Raw genomic sequence first — 22,381 nt, forward strand, 5'->3', positions numbered from 1 at the left:
AATATCCCTTAACTTAAACAAGTCATATGTCGCCGAATTGAAGCTTTTGGCTCTTCATATATCTAATAATTTATTAGGACACCTCTCGGCAATACTCCTAGAAGGGTTGTAAGTTCTGTTCGCTACAAACTTGATATTAAGTAGGTCTACCTACTCACTGATGAGACCTCAATAAAGGTCGAAACCGGTCTGGGTAGTAACCTTCTCTCATAATGTAGAACAGAAATACAGCTCCTAGGAGCTAAGTTTACATTATGGGTAACTATCAAGAATAGTGATCGGAGCTTGCTCCACCTTAGACATGAGTTGCCTCAGCTTGCACTACCTTTAGGGTCAGTTGCTGCAGTATCCAGGTATTTGCTTACGCTTGGAATCGCCGAACTTTATATAGTTTCTACTATATTCGGCATGAAACTCTTTTTTAGTTTCTTATTCGGCTAAGAAACGATATGGGATGTAATATCCCTTAACTTAAACAACTCAAAACTAAGATAAAAATGATGTTCTTTCTCCTTACTTGTTCAGATCTTCTAAAAATGTCACAGAAAACAAACACATAATTTCTCTCTCTCTCTCTCTCTCATTCACTCATCAGTCACATACACTAATGAATTAATGGTGCTGCTTATGAGCTCCCTCCAACATGAGTTGCTAGTGTCGTAGCTAGGTTATGAATCCAATATATCACTTATTCTCTTTGACTGATTTGTCTCTCTCGTGGGAATAAAAACTTGTAGTGTTGGGTGGAAATAACCTTCCACCAACATATGAAACCAGATAACTTATCTATAGTTGAAAGATACTATGAAGGTTCTTTGTCTCCAAGAGACAAGATTGAAATATAGGTCCTACCAACCCAGAGACAAAAGTTCTGTTTCTCTTATGATTACAAAAATAAATTCAAATGTGTAAATAACACAAGAGATGATTGAAAGTCAATACTAACTCAAGTAACATTGAAAATACAGTAGAAATATGCAGCAAACCTGCAAAACCTAAAAAAATATTTCACTCTAACATATCTTTGATTCATTGAGAACACTATATCTCTACTTAAAGATTACTACTCTCAGCAATAAATTCACTTTTTTTTTGTTAAGCAAAGTTTCTTGCTTTGCTTATCGAAAAGTATTCTATAACCAACTACTACAACAGAAACTGTCAGATCAGGTGGATTAGAGTTCCATTTCTTTCTATACTTATAAATTCTTTCATCATGAACACTGTTCCGGTTAAGGTTTCTCAGATCTAAATATTCTCTTATTTGGTCTTCCCGTTAGACTCTTTTCCTCAATATTCATTTCTCAGAGAATGGAATGAGAGAGAGGTATGGGAGTGCTAGAAGAGGAGAAAATGGAAACAGTAGGAGAGAGGGAATGAGAGAGAGGTATGGGAATGCTAGAAGAAGAGAGAATGGAAACAGTAGGAGAGACTGAATGAGAGAGAGGTATGGGAGTGCTGGAAGAGGACAAAATGGAAACAGTAGGAGAGAGGGAATGAGAGAGAGGTATGGGAATGGAAACAATAGGAGAGAGGAAATAGTAAGAGGTATAATGTATTGAGTGGTGGTGTAAATACAGCAGCGAGAGATATGAGATTCTTGCTTGAGGTGGTACGAAAGAAGACACAGAGAGGAAAGATAGTGTGTGTGTGTGTTGCCTAGGTATGATAATGACGAACTGAGCAGAAGAGCGGTAATATTGAATGACATAATAGCTAGAATATGTGACAAGAGAGGACTGAAATATGTGGATGCTTGGAGTGCGTTTGAGGACAGAGAGGAATTGTATGCAAGAGACCACTTACATTTGAATGAGGAAGGACATAGGCATCTGGAGAGATTGCTGTTCTGAAAAAGTCAGTGTGTCCCAGGGAGGATGGTAGCAGAGGTGGCCTCTTGTGGGAATGGGTACTTGGGAGAAGGGGGACGACATCAGGTAACACTGAGCCCAGTGGAGTCTAGAGGAGATAATGCTGGGGATAGAAACAGCAGCATTTATATGCTATATACTAATGCCAGGAGTATCCAGAATAAGGAAGACGAATTGGTGACGCAAATAGCATCAGCCTGGCCAAAAGTTATTGGGATCACTGAGACGTGGTTGACAGAAGAGGATATAATAATAGGAATAGAAGTCGCGGGGTACAGCATTTTTCGGCAGGATAGGAAGCGAAAGTGTGGTGGTTGAGTACTGCTTATGATAAGGGACGACCTATGTCCTCTAAGAGTGGAGACTTTGGAAGGCGGTGACACTAATGATTCTGGAAGCATATGGTGTGAGGTAGAGGTGGGCAAGACAGGATATTTAGTGGGGTGTTGCTACAGAACCAGGAATACAGAGGGTGGGGATCAGGAAATGTTTAGACAGTTGAGTTTGGCAGGTGCAAGAAGAATGATTATTATGGGAGATTTTAACTACAGTAGTATAAACTGGGGAGAGGAAGATGCATGTAGCAATAAGGGAACGGAATTTCTAGAATTCTTCAGGAACAAATGTCTTAGGCAGCATGTAATAGAGGGAACAAGTGGTTCAAGAGTTTTGGATTTGGTTATAGCATGAGAAGAGTTGATAATAACTGAGATGACATCTCTCCCACCATTTGAAGAGAGTGACCATATGGTTTTGACTTGGAAAATGAATAAACATCCAGGAGTATCAAAGAGATGGGAACATATGTGGAATTATAAGGCAGGTGATTATAATAGTCTAAGACGTCAACTTGGGGAAGTTTCATGGAGGGAGTAATTGGAAGGCTAGGATATCATTAATGCATGGGAAATTATGAAAGAATATTTGTTAGCAGCAATGGTAAGTTGTATTCCACGAGTGAAGAGGAGGACACAATTTGGAGTAAAGTGGATGACAAACAATATTAAACAGGAATTGCATGTGAAAAAGAAGCTATGGAAGAGATATAAGGAGACAGGTGAAGAGAAGATGCATGAAGAGTATAAGAAACAGACCAGAAGAGTGACTAGTATGGTAAGGAAAACGAAACTGGAATATGAGAGGAGATTGGTCCTAAGATCCAAAGAAAATCCTAGGGAATTTTTTAAATATGTGGCCAGTAGGAGGAGAAATGACTGTGGAAGAATGATATTGTGGGATAAAAATGGGAATAGAGTGACTGATGCAGAGGACATAGTAGAATTGTTCAATGAACACTTTATTGGAGTATTTCATCCTGGAGGAGTCAGTTTTAATGCTAGAGGGATGGACAGGTTCAAGGTTTTAGAGGTACAGGAGGAGAGTGTGTTTCAAATACTGAGTACTTTGGATGTCAGTAAAGCTGTGGGACTGGATGGTATTTCACCATGAGTTTTGAGAGAATGTGCTAGGCAACTGACAGTGCCTTTCACCTGGCTTTTCAATGAAAGTCTGGCTTCGGCAAAGGTGCCCAGGGAATGGAAGGAAGGTAAGATAGTGCCATTGCATAAGGGTGGTAGCAGACTGGAAGTGTCTAATTATAGGCCAGTTTGTGTGTCATCATTAGTAAGATCTTGGAGAAAGTAGTGAAGGACCATATACAGCATTGGGTAGATGAAGGTAAGGTTATCTGTGAGAGTCAACATGGATTTGTGAAGGGGCGCTTTTGTTTTAGCAATATGCTAGCCTTTTATGATAAAGTTACAAGAGCAGTAGATTAGGGAAAGGCATATTGCCATTTTCTTAGACTTAACAAAGGCATTTGACAGGGTGCCACATGATAAGCTGATATTTTAGTTACAGCAGATATGTCTGGATGTCAGATTGGTTAACTGGATTCAGGATTGGCTGTCCGAAAGGTATCAGAGAGTTGTGTATGGTGGGGTAGTTTCAAGGAAGCAGAGGGTTACAAGTGGGGTCCAACAGAGCTCAGTACTGGGACCTATATTGTTTAACCTTTATATCACTGACATTGTCAGTGGATTGCAAGGAGATATTCAGTTGTTTGCAGATGATGCGAAGCTGGGAAGAATTATTAGCAATAGTGCAAATGCAGCAACCCTGCAAGAGGATTTGAATAAGCTAATAGATGGGCAAATGAATGGGGTTTGTCGGTTTAATGCAGCAAAATGTAAAGTCTTGAGGTTTATGAAACATCGATGGGACACTGCATACTCTGTGGGAGGAGTTATACTGTAGGAAGTAGGGGAGACAAGAGATCTGGGGCTGATGATTGATAGAAACCTGAAATTTAGGGGACATATTGCAAAGGTGATGAAGGTAACACAGAGGATTGCTGCAATAATGAGAAGGACACTGACCTGCAGAGATAAAACAGTTATCATTCCATTGTATAAGACCTTGATCAGACCACCCTTGGACTATTGTTCTCAGATTTGGTCCCCCAGGATTTGAAGGGGATAAATTAACTGTGGAAAGGGTACAAAAGCAGATAACAAAGATGGTTTCAGGACTGTACAATGATAGTTATGAGGATCAGCTGAGGGAATGTGGACTGCAGAGTTTGGTGGATAGAAGGAGAGGTGATATGATTGAGACTTTTAAACTGTTGAGAGGTGGCTACAAGGTTGACACTGGGGAGTTCTTTCGCTTGGTTGAACAGCGGGAAGGAGTGATGACAAGAGGCCATCCCTGGAAATTACAAAAGGAAACTGAAAGAAAGAGGGTGAGGAGTGGTTTCTTTGCATGGAGAGTGGTTGAACCATGGAATGCATTGCCTGATGGAGTGGTGAGAGCGAGAACGGTCAATGAGTTCAAGGAATGGTATGATAGACTTTGTGTTTCTTGTGGGGGGGGCTTCCCTCGATGAGTCTTGATAGTCTTTGTATATCTTAGGAAGGATCTCCCACGAAGAGTCTTTTGACTCTGTGGAGGCCTGAATAATCTTTTTTGTCCTTGTTGCATGAAACAAAATGTGCAAAAAGTAATTTCTGTTATTCAAAATCTTGCACTTCAGTGGTAACTCACTTTTCCATAGCAGACTACTTACTTTATTAAAAAATATCTGGTTCAGTGAAACCATCTTCATCACCTCCTAATCTGAATTGTACTTCTCAGATATTTGAAATTTTCACTACTTTTCAGAACTTGCCCATTTAATCTAACACCATTAACATTTACATTTTCTCTACTATTTAAAACCATGCTCCTACTCTTCCTGCTATCCAACAAGATCAATTACATAATGGGGTGCTGTTACAGACCTGGTGTATCAGTTGCTAGTGATGAAGAAATGCATCATCAAATAGAAAAGATGAGCCAAAAAGAGTAATCATAATGGGAGACTTTAATTATCCAAATATTGATTAGTTAGCAGTGGAATCTCATGAGAAGAATGAAAATGCAGCATGTGACAGAAGGAACTCGAGGTCAAAAGTGTTAGATTTGATTATAGTCTCAGAGGAAGTTTCAGTTAAAGATGTAACTGTTCTGCCTCCAGTTGGTGACAGTGATCATGCAGTAGTCTCTTCCTAAGTGAGTTTCTGAATGTTCCATTCATAATGGGTTACATGCTGACCTACGAAGCAGGAAATTATGACCAACTGAGGAGTATACTGAGTTCATTGGAATGTGATCGGTTGCTGGTTGGGAAGAATATCGACAGTGCATGGGAAGCATTTAAACAATACTTAAATGATGCAATATCAGAATGTGTCCCAAGAGCTTGAAGAATAAATATGGTAATAGCCAAATGGATGTGCAACTGTAATGAAGCAAGAGATTCATAAGAAAAGGATGATGTGAAAGGAATACTGTATGCATAAGGATGATGTCCATTATGAAAATTATAAGTAGCAGCAGCATAGAACAGTCACAACAGAAAAGGTTGTTAAACTAATTGAGTGTCCATTTTGTTAAAAGCTATCAATTTTGAGCTCACTGCTACCGCTTCACTGGATGAAGAAATGCAAGTGTATGAGGACGAGGTAATAGAGCTGTTGCACAATCTGAATTAGAATTCAGCAATAAGAACTGATGAGATATCAGCACGTGTGCTAAATGAGTGTTCAGCTGAACTGCTATTCCTTTGACCAGGCTGTTTAATATGAGTCTCAGAATAGGAAAGATTTTGCAGGAATGGAAAGAATGCATGGTAATTCCATTGTTCAAGCATGGTGCAAAGACCGATGTATCCAACTAACAACCAATTAGTATCTCAGGAGTGGTGGTGAAGAATTTGGATAAATTTGTTAGGGCTCGTATTCAGAAATGGGTTGACAGTGAATCTCTAATTTACAATGAGCAACATGGGTTTACTAAGGGAAAGTCATGTTTTAGCAACTGGCTCTCATTCTATAACAATGTTACCATTAAACTAGACAAGGGGAATGGATACACCATGATACTTTTGGATTTTGCTAAGGCTTTTGACAGAATATAGCATGGTTGACTGTTGCATAAATGAAAGAATATGGGATTGGGTTGTAGAATATTAGCATGGATAAAAGGATGTCTGACTGACAGATATCAAAAAGTGGGGGGATGTGAGTCTGCAAGGTTTAAGGTAATAAGCTGTGTACTACAAGGATCAGTGCTTGGTCTATTGTTATTCATTCTGTATATTAATGATATTATTGTGAAGGATTTGACAAGCAGCACACAACTATTTTCTGATGAAGCAAAGATAGGTAGGGTAATCAGGAATGCTGCTGATATGCAGTACTTGCAGAATGATTTCTATAGGCTGGAACTGTGGCATGGGAAAATGGGTATCATTTCAATGTCAGTAAACGTAAAGTCATTCACTTTGGCATGATTAGATATATAGTGGAGTCGACAGAGACCAAAGAGCATAAGCAGGAGTCATGATTTGGATTCATAACTCCCTTTCAAAACAGTTAAAACATTTAAATTGTGGAATGAAAGAGTAATAGAAGCTCGAATAAAAATAGATAGAGGCTATTTAACAATAATTGATTTATATGCCCCAGAAGAAAGAATAGAACAGGATAATATTGATTTTTATAATCAGCTACAAAACATATATAATAAAATAAATAAAAATGATTACGTAATTTTAGCAGGAGACTTAAATGCAAGAATTGGAAACACGAAAATTAATAATAATATAGGAATACATGGAAAACATACTCTAAACAGGAATGGTAAAAAGTTGATTGACTTTGTAGTTTATAATAACCTAAAAATAATGAATTCCTTCTATAAACATAAAGACATACATAAATATACTTGGGTAGCAAGGAGATGGAAATCAATATTAGATTATTTTATATTAAATGAAAAGACATCAAAATTTTCACTAGATGTTAGAGTTCACAGAGGATATGAAATAAGCAGTGACCACTTCTTTGTTAAAATAAAATTAAGATTACCACCTAAATGGCTACAAGTAACAAAAACAGAAAGAAAATTTGAAACAATTGTTTATAAAACTAATTAAAGAATTATTTTTTATATAAAGAATTTGTTTATAAAGCTATTGAATGACACAAATGTACAATGGCTATATGAACAAAGAATTAACCAATATCTAGATAAAATAAAACAAAATGAAGAAATAGAAATAGAGTGGCTTAATATTAAAACGATATTAAATGCAGCAGCAAATGAAAGCTTAGGAAAGACCAAAAAATTCAATACAAGGGAAAAAACAAAGATCTGGGATGATACAATCAAAAAGAAAAAACGAATCCCATCACAAATGGTTAAGCAGTAAAAGATTAGAAGATGAAATAGAATATAATAGAATAAGAGACGTCAGAAAAAGACATACAGAATCATGGAACAAATTTGTTTCTAATTTAGAACATGATTTATATAAAATAAGAACCAGTGTATAAAAGATTTTGAAACTTAAATGCAGATACCAAAGAAAACATAAAATTAAACACCGAATTGAAATTAGAAGAATTTCTAAATGACCACACAGAATTGTGGACAGATGAATATTTTAAAAAAGACAACTGGCAAACAATTAACGAAAATGAAAAGGAAATAACTAAAGAAGAATTAGAAATCAGCCTGAAAGAAACAAGAAATGGAAAATCACCTGTAGAAGATAAGCTAGGTTCAGAACTATATAAATACGTAGGAACAAGATTCAAAGAAAGACTCTTATTATTTTTAAATAAAATTTATTCAACTTGTATCCCCCCAATAGAATTGAAAAAAGTAATTGTGATTCCTATCTTTAAAAAAGGTAATAGAGTTGACCCTAAAAACTATAGCAGGATAAGTATACTAAATTCCTGTTACAAAATATATAGCAGAATCTTAAATAGCAAACTAATGAAATATTCCGAAAACTTTATTTTAGAAGTACAGAATGGATTTAGAAAAGGATGATCATGTATAGACCCGGCCTTTTGCCTAAAATTAATAATAGAGAAAAGAAGCGAATACAATTTACAAACATATATTGCATTTATTGACTTTGAAAAAGGATTTGACAAAATTAAAAGAAACATGTTATTTAACATATTAAAAGAAAGACAAATACCAAATAATATCCTAAAAGCTATCACAAGTATATATGAAAATAATCAAATACAAATATGATTAAATCACGAGCTATCATATACGAGAGAGATAAACCAAGAGATCCAACAGGGATATCCCCTCTCAGCAACTCTTTTTAATATCTACTTAAATGAAATAATAAAATGGAATAAAAATTTATATCAAGGAATTAAACTTTCTCCTACAGTGAACTTAAACACTCTCCTTTTTGCCGATGACCAAATAATAATTACAAATTCTGAAGATAACTTACAGAAAGCTATTTTAGATCTAAATGAGATAACCAAAGATTATGGTATGATAATATCAACAGGAAAATCAAAAACTATGGCCTTTAAAAGACAAGATCCAGCAAGAACTAAAATAGTAATAGATAACAAGATCTTAGAACAGGCGAATTCATTTAACTTCCTAGGATGTATGATCACATATGAAAATGAAAAAGATATAAACCTAAAAATTGCAAAATATTTAAAAATAACAGGTGTAATTAACTCTATATTTAAACCAAACCTAGTTCAAAAACAAACCAGACTAAAAGTATACAATACATTAGCCCTACCAGTCTTAATGTATGTAAGCGAAATCTGGACAAAAAGACAAACAAAGATTAATAACAGCAGAAATGAAGTTTATGAGAAAAACTGCAAAGTATACTCTATTTGTTTGCAAAAGAAACGAAGAAATTATGAAAAAATTAGACCAAGAACCAGTAATAGAAAAAATTAAAAAATATAAACACAAATGGATGGAACACGTTCAAAGAATGAAAACAAAAAGATTACCAAAACAAGCCTTAAAGTACAAGCCATTAGAAAAAAGAAAACCAGGACGTCCTCTTAAACGATTCAACGATGACTTCTAAGGCCGGAACAGGCCATGCTAGGCCTAAATCCTTGATACGCATGATGATGATTAGATATTCAATGTCATATTGTTATGTCGTGACATTTCCTTAATTTTATATTTTTGTCGTGCTCTTCTTCCTATTTTATTAGTCTTAAATTATCACTGTGTAGTGTTATCACTTTAACTAATTACTTCTATGGTCTATACTCATGAAACTAACATAACAATGCACTCTCACATTTACTGTAAAATCTATCCAAACAATTGGCCAATTCTTAGAATGATTAAGTATATTAAATAATTAACAAAGGGTAGACCTCTGAATCGAGCCCTATCCTCAGTAATAACGGTCTGGAGTCACCTCCTAAATCAGGTTCTGGCAATATTTATTTGATCAAGCTGTGCCAGCCAGATCACTAGGTTAGAAATTTCTCTTAACCAAGGAGTAACCCTCAGAAAATATACTAAGCTAATCAATTTACTAATTGTTTCTTATCTCAGTTTTATCTGTTTCACTTAATTTACTTTATTTTGCACTCGTGGTCCCTGTCAAATAATTCTATCCCACTCAGATTCAGATATTAGCAAGTGGTGCATTGGATTCAATTCAAGGCACAAACCAGGTTAAGATATTCAAGATACATTTATTAAATTCCTATGGTTACACATTCACAAGAATAAACTGAATTGGAATATAGGCATCCTAAGTAAAAAGGTGAAGCATATCAACTGTATTTTATACAACAATTTAAGCATAGTTAATTCCATAGCACAAAATTTTGTTAGCATCCTCCAAATATCCTTACTAGTCTACACATTCTCTCAAATTAATTCACTCATAGCAGAACTTTATAGATCATTACTCACAACAATTCAAACTACAATTCATTCAATTAATTACTTGAGAAATAGCCCTAAGACTTAAAACATTGCTATCCGATATTCGCTATAGTCATTTTTCTACAAATATAGAGTTCTGAAACATAACATCTCTTTTCACAATATTCCTCTCTTTCTTAACAAAGAATTACAAAAGGTTTTAACATTACCTTTCTGCAAGTATATTCATTCTGTCATCTTATCCTTACTTCGTCCCACGGAATGTCCAGTCCTCTTCTAGACAATTGTCTCACAGGCTAGGCTTGGATTTCTTTGTTCTACCTTTCTTTTCCATCGTGGACTAGAAACAGCATGGCTCGGATTGATCCATGTGGACATATATGATAGTCAGTTCCTTCAAACTTGCTCTGAATGCTGCCAATTATCTCCTCGTCGATTCCTTCCATACAACATCTTGAAATGATGGCCGTGAATAACTACACACTGTCAATAAGATCCCGAACTCGGACTTGCCCCGACTCACAAGAAAATCCAAAGCAAAACAGACAAAAGACCAAAGATTCCTTGAAAGGCGGACAAACCCCTTTTATATCAACTACCTTTGATGCCCTCTTCACTCCCATACCTTTCTGCCTGACACCCTCTTTTTGCACACATGTTGTTTTTTCTATTCGCGTCTTCCTGGAGAATTCCATGCACATTCTGCATCATCCTAGAAAACACCGAGCACGTGCTGCTCCGCACGTAGACAATTTGCCATAGGCTACACAATTCATCCAAGGTTTTTGTTAGTGGACTTTGAACTTCTGTTACATGCCTTAACTATATATCTTACAAAGAATACTTCTTCCATTATAAATTCTTACAAAAAAATTACATCGTTTACTTTTAAGTAAAATTACATAAAATAATACTAACATATGATTCATTAAACGATTTGTATCTTTACCTATGTACAAGTATTTTCGTTGTTTTTTAGCTAAAACTTGTTGAATCCTGAATAAATTATTTCTTTAAGGAAATCTTTTCATTCAAAATCAAACAATATTATATTGGTGGGATTATGCTAGAAGAAACTGATGAGACTAGGGATCTTGGAGTGTTAGTAGATAGGAAGTTGAAGTTCAGGGCCAGGTTGCAAATATTGCAAATACAACTCAAAAGATAATTGCAATGCTGAAAATGAACATTCACATGTAAAGGGATATCATTTTGCTTCTTTACAAGCCCTTGATAAGACCTCTCTTGGACTATTGTGTGCAGGTCTGGTCTCCTGGTTTCTGTTGTGATTCTGATATATTGGAGAGAGTCAAAAGAGAATGTTAAAAATTATATTCAGGATTGTGGAATACTGATTATGAAGACAGATTGAGAATTTGTAGACTGCAGACTCTAGCAAACGGGAGAAAAAGGGGGTGATATGATTGAGACCTACAAACTTCTGAAAGGGTCATACAAGATTTCAATTTACGGAGGGTGAGGAAAGGACAAGAAGGCATCCTTGGAAGCTGAGAATGAAGGCCACCAAGAAGAGTGTGAAGGCTAGATTTTTCTCTCACATGGTGATGCGTGATTGGAATGGATTGCCATTGGATCTTGTGGGTGCAAGCAGTTTGAATATATTTAAGAATAACTATGATAACTGGTGCGTGTAGTATGTGGCCTTCCTCTATGAGTCTCTGACTCCCTGGAGGTCTCTCTTAATAATAATAATAAATATATCTAACCAGTAGTCCTGTGTTACACTCTTCCAATGTCCAGTTTCTTCTGCAGGTCTTCTTAATATGCCCAAATCATCACATCATCTGCAAACACAGCTGTTTCTCCTTGCTGGTCATCATTATTATTATTAACATCTGACCTCCATGAAGTCAAAGGACTCATCGTTGGAGGTGTATACCCTCTCATGCAAAAAAAAAAAAAAAATAATTACTGAGCTGTGCCTTAAACCCATTCATAGTTTCTGCACTCACCACACCTTTAGACAATGCATTCCACTCACCCGTTACTCTCCATGTAAAGAACCTTCCTCTCACTTCCCTGCTCATATCCAGAAATAGCCTCTAGTTCTATCCTTGCCTCTCTCTACTCCATGAAAAATGAAAACATTTTCCTGTTCTTACAGTTTAAGAAATGTGACCCCTAAACTTCAAGTCTCTGTCCACAATCACTCCCATATCTCTCATCTCTTCCACCTCCTTCAAATTTCTCCATTAATTGCATACTCTGCATCCCATGCTTGCCTCCCAAATTTCAAGACCTTGCACTTTACAATATTAAACTGACAACTCCACTCGCATAGTCTATTGAATCTGCCTGCAAGTTCACAACATCTGCTTTACTTTTCATAGTTCTTTCCAACTTTGCATCATCTAACTGATTGGTCTGCCATCTAATCCTGCCTTTTTTCAGTTCGGCAACTAGTTTGTCATGTGGCAGTCTATCAAAAGCCTTTGAAAATCCATGTACGCTACCATATATGCATCTCCTTTATGGAGTGAATTTTTCACTGTTTTGTAATACACAAACAGATTGCTGAAACATAACTTACCCCTTACAAACCCATGCTGACTATCATAATGCTATTAACAATCCACTTCTGAATCCTTGTCCTACTAACTTCTCTAATACCTTAACAACCACCTCAGCCACACACATTGGCCTGTAATTTGTAGCCTCAACCTTAAACACCTGCTTTGTAAAGCAGAATAATTTTTCCCACCTTCCATTCCTTTGGGAATTGCCCTCTTGCAAGACTCGTGTTAAATGGTTGCTCCCAAAGGTACCACTAATTCCATAGATCATTCCCTCGAGACATGTGCAATATCCTATCAAATCCTTCTTCCTTATTAATGTCATCATCTTGATATATTCCCGCAAGGGGGTGTACAGGATATGATAGTACTACATGAAAATTTTACATCATTACTAACTTCCTATCTACAATTTTCCTTCAAATCAGTCTGTTACCTGTCAAGACTCCAACATTATCAGATCTTATATTTCTATCTTCTAAGGCACTTTGTACTGTATCAATCCACCTATATCTTGGTCTTCCTCTGGGTCTTTTTCCTGGCAACCTGGCAGAGAACACTTGTTTTGCTAATCTTTCCTCTCCATTCTGTTTAAGTTACCATACCACCCGAGATTAGCTCTGCTAATGCATTCCTGGATGCTGACTATGTCCCTTATTAATGTCAAGTTTTCTTAATTCCTAATAAACTTCTCATTTACCATCAGTCATTCCTCCACCATACATTCTATACTTCAGCTTCTCCTAATGTTGTCTTCATGAAGTTGAAATATGCTGACAAAGTGATCATTGAATAAATCAACTATATCCTCTGCATTGGTTACCAATCTGCCAGTGTCATTAACTAGCATCATCCTCTCATAGTCATGTGCCCTACTTGCCACATATCGAAATAACTCACTAGGATTTGAAGTTGTCATGCAGTTTATAATTTTATGAAAATTATAAACTGCATGACAAAATAGTTTGCACTATCGTATATGGTAAACTAAGCATGATGATGATGAAAAAGTTTTCCTCTTCAAACACAGAGGAAATAACGCGCATTATCATCCCTTATATACAAGGCATCAGTGAACGTATAGCAAAAATTTTAAAACCACTGAATATTTTTGTTGCCTTTCGACCGTTTAGAAAAAATCTCCACCTTTCTCGCTTCTCCAAAGGACAAGCTTCCACACCTTAATCATCCAGGTGTCTACCAGATTCCGTGCTCTTGTGGATTATGCTATTTCGGACAAACGGGAAGATCTGCCTCCATTCGGCTAGAAGAACACCAATCTTATATTGAATACTTTAAACCTGAAAAGTCTGGACTTGCAGAACATGCCATCTTCACTAGACATAGAGTTCATTGGAGAAAGACAAGAGTTCTTCACAAAAGTCAGTTTCTCATGGAACGCCTTTATAAAGAAGCATGTGAAACTCTACTTCATTCTCCTAACTTAAACAGATCTGACGGCTTACGTCTATCCCCTTTATGGGAGATAGTACTTTACAAATCAGCTAATCTTTCCTAACTTTTTATTGTATTAATTTTTTTTTTTTTTTTTAGGAAAGTTATTGACCTTTTTAGTTATCTTACACCAGCTACTTAGGTGCGCCTTTTGGAATTGTCAGTTAGTGTTTAATTTTTTGTGCCTAATTGTACTGGAGATGCCTGTGACACACAGGCGAAAATTATACTATTAAATAATATTTCTACGTGAGTTTTTCCGTTATTTATTTGTATAATGATGATGAAAAGAACTGCCTATGCAAGCAGCTAAAAACTACCTAAAAGAATGCTGTTATTCTGTTGCAAATAAAAGAAATCACATATGTGAAAGAATAAATCTTATCAATACAGATGGTATTCAGGTGCAGATGCAGAAGAGATTGTTCATTTAATGAGCACCCATGTTGCCAAAAGCTATTAACCTAGTGTATGTGTAAAGGACTTAATGCTACCCCAGTAGTGGAAAGAATACATGACAATCCCATTGCACAGGAATGGTGCAAAGACTGATATGTCTAGCTATCAACCTCTCAGTATCTCTGTTGTGGTGGTGAAAATTTTGCAAAAGTAATGATCGCATCCAGAGATGGATTGACAAAGAATCTATTCTTTGCAATGAACAGGAAGGTCATGTTTTAGTAACTTACCTTTTATAGTAATGTTATGGTTGAGTTAGACAAGGGGAATGGATACTCCATGATACTTTTAGACTTTGTTAAAACTTTTGCAAGATATACCTTGGAATGCCGTCACATAAGTTGGAGAATAAAGAATTCAATTATAAACTATTAGTTTGGATGGCTGGTTGACAGATATCAAAAAATGGTTTATGTGAAATGTGAGTCTGCAAGATTTAAGGTGGCCAATGGTGTGCCCTATTGATATTAGTCCTTGGTCCATTCTTATTCAGTTTTTACGTTAGTGATATTGAGAAGGATTTGATAGGAGACATATACAGCTATTTGTTGATGATGCAAAAATACACATGATAATGTCTATCTTTGCATCATCTTTACATTATACCAGGAACAAGAGAGAGGAGTTTTTGGCATTAGTTAGTGCAACCTTGCCAAAAGTCATAGGCTTTAGTGAGACTTGGCTAACAGCAGATTAGGTAGTTACAGGGATTGAATGTAAAGGGTTTAGTATTTTCAGGAAAGTACTTTCAGGATAGAGAAGACAGGATGGGGGGAGGAGTACTGTTGATGATAGCAGATGAATTGCAACCAAAAACAATAGGAGACAGGCAGGAGGGTGGCTGTTCATTTGAAGCAATCTGGTGTGAGATTAGACCAATAAGACAAAATATGCAGTTGGTTGTTGCTATAGGCCAAGGAGTTCCACAGATGATCTGGAAGACATGCATTGTTAAATTAGTACAATGAGTACAGGTTGAGTGATTATTATGGGGAATGTGAACTATGAAGATATAGAATGGAAGGAAGAAAAATCACATGGCAGAAAGAAAATAGAATTTATACACGCTGAGAGATAATTACTTAAGACAGCGTGATGGAGGGGACTAGGGGTCCCCTTCATCACATGTTGTCTTAAGTATTACACAACATGTCTAATACTTAGACCTGGCAATAGGATCAGAAGAGCTATCCATAACCAAGGTGAGAACATTGCCTCCAGGTGAAAGTGACCATTCAGTCTTGACTTGGGAGATTGTAAAACATGAGGAATATTCTATCAAGAAAAGGTATATGTAGAACCACAAGACAGGTGATTATGACATGCTTAGGAAAAAGCTTAAATCTGTACCATGGCATAAAACACTGCAGGGTAAGGATGTTAGTAGTGCATGGGATATAGTTCAGGGCCATCTAGAGGAAGCAGTATTAAATTGTATACCTAAGGTAAGGTGAGTTAATCAGGTAGGAGTTACTTGGATGAGTAATATCATTAAGCATGAACTGCAGAAGAAGAAAATGCTGTGGAGGGTATATAAAGAGAAAGGCAACCAGCAAACTCATGAACAGTACAAGGCTCAGGCAAGAAAGGTGACTAGCATGGCAAGGAAGGCAAAATTAGATTATGAGAAGAATTTAGCCGAGCAGGCCAAAGGAATCCCAAAGAGTTCTTTTGTTATGTGGCAAGTAAGAGGAAGAATGACTATTGAAGATTAAGCTTAAAGTGGTGATGATCACTTTAAGGTTATTTAATGATCACTACAACCAAAAGAAAATCTAATGCAGAAGATTATTACAGATATAAAACAGAAGCTGCAATTATTTGGACACATCTGTAGAATGAGTGAGGACGGAAGATAAAGACATTTATGTTTGGTATCATGGATGGTGTAAATAGAAAAGGTAGACCATACAGAGAATGGATAGACAACATAAAGGACCAGTGTGGAATGGGTGTACAGAAACTGTGACACTGTGCACTGGACAAAGAAAGGTGGAAGAAGATAGTGAAGGAGGTATCGGACACAAATGGGCAGTGAGCCCATGGTTTGTGATGATGATGACCATGAGAAGACATAAGCTGATAAAATAGTTGAGTTACTGAGTGACCACTTTGCAAACATATATCTTCCCGGTGAAGTTACTGCTTTAACCTATGTGAGAGAACACAAATGTGGGAAAAGAGGTGGATGAATTGGAAGTTCTTAGGATATTGCAGAATCTCAATTTAAATACCGCTGTGGGATTAGATGGGATATATCAGCTAGGGTTTTGCAAGAATATGCAAGGGAACTGGCAATGCCTTTGACTGAGCTGTTTAATTGAAGTCTCAGCTCTGGTAGACTTCCATGGGAGTGGAAAGAGGGCAGGATTGTTCCTTTGCATAAGGTTCTAAGACAACAGTTGCAAATTATAGAACAAGGGGTCATCCCTGGTATAAAAAAAAAAAATAAAAAAAATATTAAAAAAATATCCAAGAATGGGTAGATAGTACTGTATTAGGGTCAACATGTCTTTGTAAAGGGTCAGTCCAGCCTTAGTAATTTACTAACTTTTTATAATAGAATAACAGCTGAGTTGGATAAAGGAAATGGCTACAAGATTATTTTGCAAAGGAATTTGACAGAATACCATATGGAATACTCTTACACAAATTAGAACAAATGGGGGATGGATGTGACACTGGTTAAGTGGATAAGAGGGTGGATGCTGGGCAGAGACCAAAAAAGTGGTATATGGAGAAGCAGAATCAAGGTGAAAACAGGTGACTAGTGATGTGCCACAAGGTTCAGTGCTGGGACCATTGATGTTTAATTTGTACATAAATGATATAGGAAATAACCTGAAAGGAAATATTCAGTTGTTTGGTGATGATGCGAAATTAGATAGAGTAATAGTTAATCAAAGCAATGTGGAGAGCTTGCAGGAAGATTTAAATAGGCTGTCAGTATGGCAAAAGTTAATGGGTATCAGTTTAATGTCGAGAAATGTAAAGTTATGCATTTTGGGATAAATAGATTACAAACTGTGTATCACATTGATGGCACTGTACTCTAGGAAATAGTTGAAGCTAGAGATTTAGGGGTGGTGGTAGACAGAGAGTTAAAGTTTAGAGGACATATTGCTTGGCTAGTGAAGAACACATTAACAATGTAAAGATAAATAAGTTGTAATTCCTCTTTATAAGACCTTGATATGCCCACATCTGGATTTCACTGCTGAAGTCTGGTCCCCTGGGTTTCTTGGGGATGAGGAAGCAGTGCAGAGGATTCAGAGGCAAGTGACCAAGATGGTTAGTGACTTGTGGAATGTTCCCTATGAGGATATATTGACGGTGTGTGGATTGCAGAAGTTGATTGATAGGAGAAAAAAAGGGGATATGATAGAAACATTTAAATTGCTTAAAGGATTTTATAGGATAGGTGCAAGGGAAATGTTTCAGCACTTGGCTAGAGGGACCAGAACAAGGGGTCATCCCTGGAAGTTGAATAAAGGTGTAGTCAGCAGGGGTATGTGGAGTAGATTTTTTGCTTGGAGAGTGGTGAGTGACTAGAATGGGCCAGAGTCAGTTGTGAGTGCTTTGTTTGTTAATGGATTCAGGGAGAGGTATGATAGATTGTGTGAATAGATTGGGTCTCCCACAGTGAGTCTTCGGACTTCCATGGAGGTACCTGTATAATAATAATAATAATAATAGTTTATATCTTATTATTGAGAGCACTTAAATAAAATATGAATTTTTCTTAGGGAATATGGCGAATTCCAAACAATGAAATTGATAGACCTGGCAGTTTTGGTGCACACATGTACAGATCTGTGATTTTATTAATAAATGTGCTTCGTCAACTGAGAGATCATAATATGCTTTTACATCTCACTCTGCAGCTACATCGAGTACCAGATTTAGGCAAGTAAGTGATTTCTTTTTTACTTAATCGGTATTCTTAAAATGCTATTGCACAATATTCTTCCATCATCCATTGTGGTTATTATTTTTATAATCGCTATCATTACAGAACAACCAATCTCATAATAATATTTTGTGAGTGCACACATCATGTGGGTACTCTCATCACCATCTCTGGAAATCCATTTCATGCACCTTACCACACTGCATACAGAAAACTGCTTCTCACTCTTGTTATTCATCACTAACCTGTGCAAATAGCATAGATGGCGTCTTGTCCACGTACATTGTGAACCAATTAAAAAAAAATAATCACCATGGTATTCAACCAATAAATAACATGACAGCTTAAATATCTCAATCATATAACCTCTTTCATCATCCCAACTTTGGATTACATGCTCCCATTTTATTATTAGTGTTTCATAGTACTGATATCAATTTTGTTACCTTCCTTGATATCCTATCTAAAGTTTTTCATCTCTAAGTGATCCGATCTGAGTACAGTAATCTGGCTCCATACTAATCATAGCTGAAACTTGTGAAACTCTACAGTATTATCTGAATCTTAACTTCTCTAGTTATTATTATCGCATGTACCATATGGATATCTCCATGGAGTCAGTAGACTCATGGCAGAAGGCCCACACTAAACATTCTAAACACAATACCTGTCATGCCTCTCATAAGGATTATGTTCCAGTCCTAAAGTTCTGGAAGTGATTACCATTAACTTTTCCTTTTTTTTTTTTATTGCATAAGTTATTTAGTTTTGAATTACAAAAAACTATCCATTTTGTTCCTTTGAACTCTGATAATGCATTCTCCTTTTAAATCAGCTGTGACTGAAACATGAGAACATGCTGTGTGACCTATATCTTTAGATTCATGTTTTGAATATAGTTAACTAAACTTCTCTTCTGGAGTTTTAATAATTTTTTTTTTCTATACATGTGTTAACCATTATAAATATCAAGTAATATACATATCTTTATATGATTATATAATTAATCATATAAAAATATGAACTCCCTTATTTCACTGGGTTTCAAACTAGTATCTTCTTATCAGAACTACTAGCTACAGCGCAAATGCTACAATGAGTAAATGAAAGAGTTGAAATTATAATAAACAAAAGACTTAAAGCCCTAATTTGGAATCCTCTAATGTTGTATAGAAGTCATTTTTAGTATTAGTATTGCTTCCAAGCCTCCATGGAGTCTTGAAGACTCATCACGAGAGGTTCATAGTCCACATTCACAGACCATTATATTTATCATACCTTGCCTTGAACACATTTAGTATTGGAGCACTCACTACCTGCCACATAAAAAATCGTACCTCTTTATTCATGTTACCTTTGTACAGTTTTCAGGGATGACTTCTTGTTATGAGTATGCAGTACTCATATGCAATAATTCCTCTGTATCTATTTGGTTGGCTCTCAATCATATCACCCCTCCTCCTCCTATTTCCCAAGCTCTGAAGACCACATTCCCTCAATCTGTCTTTATACTCGATATTCCACAGTCCTGAGACAGTCTTTGTTATTTGACTCTGCACTCTCTCCAATATTTCCCTATCATGAATATAGCCAGAAGGCCAGATCCATGCACAAATATCCAAATGAGGCCTTATCATCATCATCAAATTCCTGACATTTACCCTCAAGTGGTGTACAGGATATGATAGTACTATATGAAAAATTTACATCATCACTAAGTTCCTATCTACAATTTTCCTCCAAATCAGTCTGTTACTTGTCAAGACTCCAACATTATCAGATCTTATATTTCTATCATCTAAGACACTTTGTACCGTATCAATCCACCTATATCTTGGTCTTCCTCTGGGTCGTATTCCTGCCAACCTGGCAGAGAACACTTGTTTTGCTAATCTTTCCTCGCCCATTCTGTTTAAGTGACCATACCACATGAGATTAGCTCTGCTAACGCATTCCTGGATGTTGACAATGTCAAGTTCTTTCCTAATATCTTTGTTTTTAATATGATATTGCCATTGATGCCATCTGTTCATGCCTATAATCTTTCTCAGGAGTCTCATATCTGCGGTCTCTAGTCTTTCGTCAAGTGTTTTACTTCTGACCCAGCTCTCAGATCCATAAGTTAAAACTGGTTTGAACACTGTCTTGTATACAGGTAAGTTAGTGTTGCAACTAATTTCTCTCTTATTCCATATGAATTTATTCATTTGACTTCCTACCATACCAGCTTTGTTGATTCTCTTGTCTATTTCCATATTTAATTTACCATCTTCACTAAATATCGTGCCCAAGTAGCTGAAATGTTTTACTTGTGCTATAGGTTCTCCATTCGCAATGCAGCTGATATTTGTAATGCTTCTGCCTATTTTCATTATGTTTGTCTTGTTATTGCTGACTTTCATACCATATCTATCACAAGAGTTATTCAATTTAGGCAGGGAATCTTGTAGCGGATTTATTTAGAAGTATAACATCATCCGCATAAAGCAAGGAGCTGACATTAACATCTCCAATTTTGTTATCAGGTTTAATACCACTTTCCTTCATAATGTAATTCATATAGATAATGAATAGCAGAGGTGATAATGTACATCCTTGTCTGACACCAGATTTAGCATTAAACCATCTCCCTGTACTTCCTTCAATTCTAACTGCTGACTTACAACTCGGTTAAAGACTAAGTATTGAGTATTGCTTGATATAATGATATCCACTGACATCATACAACTGTAGTGTTTTGAATAGCTTCTCTCTTGGTACCTTGTCATATGCTTTTTCCAGAACTACAATACTTAAATACATATCTTTGTTATATTCCCATGACATTTCAACTATTTGTCATGGTTTTAAGTTGAGAAGAATTGAATATCTGATCCTGACAGCCTCTATTTGGCCTGAATCCAGCTTGTTCCTCACCAAGCTTCTCTTCTCAATTCATCTCCACAGTTTCTCTAATATTCTGGCATAAATCTTACCAGAAACACTCAGTAGAGAAATACCTCTGTAATTCTTACAATCAGTTTTATTTCCCTTTTTATATATGGGTACTATGAGAGCTCTACCTGATCATCTGGAATTTGTCCTTCTGTCCAGGCCCTCTGAACTATGCAGTGTAGCCACTGTAAAACTTTTATACCTCCATACTTGAGCATTTCTGGTCTAATATCATCTACTCCAGCTGCCTTTCCACATTTCAGAATTTTGATGGCTTTTTCTACTTCAAGCATGGATATGTATTCCTGATTGCATGCCTGGTCAGTGTTTTTTATCATTGTGCTGTCATCACTGCTAGTTTCATTTAGCAGTTTTTCAAAGTAATTACTCCATACTTCAAGGATATCTTTTTCTCCAGTTTTCATATCACCTTTATCATCTCTAATTCCTTTTACAGCACTCTTTCCTTCATCGCTGAGCTTCTTCAACATCCTTCAGAATATCTTGTCACTTCTTGATATTTATTTTCTGTGTTCATACCAAAGTTTTCCCATGACTTTTGTTTAGCTAGTTTTACACACTGTTTAGCTTTCTTACATTTGTCTCTGTATTCTGTAAGAGTAAAAGCTGACTTATTTGCCAGGATCTTTTGATATGCCTTCTTCTTTTCCTTCACTGCCTCTTTAACTTCCTGTGTCCACCAGGGAGTTCTGATTTTTCTATCCTTGCAGACAACTTCACCACATGCCTCTCTTGCAGAATCGATCAATGTTTTCTTCAGAGCTTGCTATTGAATCTCCAAGGTTTGATTCCTGTTCTCAAGCTCTTTCATTTTTTCTTGAATAATGTTTGTATATTTTAGTCTACAGTTCACATCTGAGAGCTGCTCAACTTTTATTTGCTTTAAAACTTTCTTACATGTTATTCTTTTCAATATGAAATTCAATTTTATCCTGCTCAAGACTAAATGG

General features: G+C 36.3%; 1 protein-coding gene across 3 annotated transcripts in view; it reads left to right on the forward strand.

The window, feature by feature from the left end:
• Positions 1-22,381, forward strand: part of LOC150095180 (calcineurin-binding protein cabin-1-like) — a 1,028,489-nt gene that overhangs the window by 825,696 nt on the left and 180,412 nt on the right. For all 3 annotated transcript variants that reach the window (XR_016550194.1, XM_090411711.1, XM_090411712.1), the window contains exon 39: positions 18,313-18,476. Coding sequence is in view for 2 of the 3 variants with exons in the window: in XM_090411711.1 (XP_090267837.1) it covers positions 18,313-18,476 (164 nt within the window). In the remaining variant the exon portion in view is untranslated. The remainder of the gene's footprint in view (positions 1-18,312; positions 18,477-22,381) is intronic.

The sequence above is a fragment of the Typopeltis vanoorti genome, chromosome 21, assembly GCF_054136105.1.
Source record: "Typopeltis vanoorti isolate ZY-2024b chromosome 21, IOZ_Tvanoo_1.0, whole genome shotgun sequence".
NCBI lineage: Eukaryota > Metazoa > Arthropoda > Arachnida > Uropygi > Thelyphonidae > Typopeltis > Typopeltis vanoorti.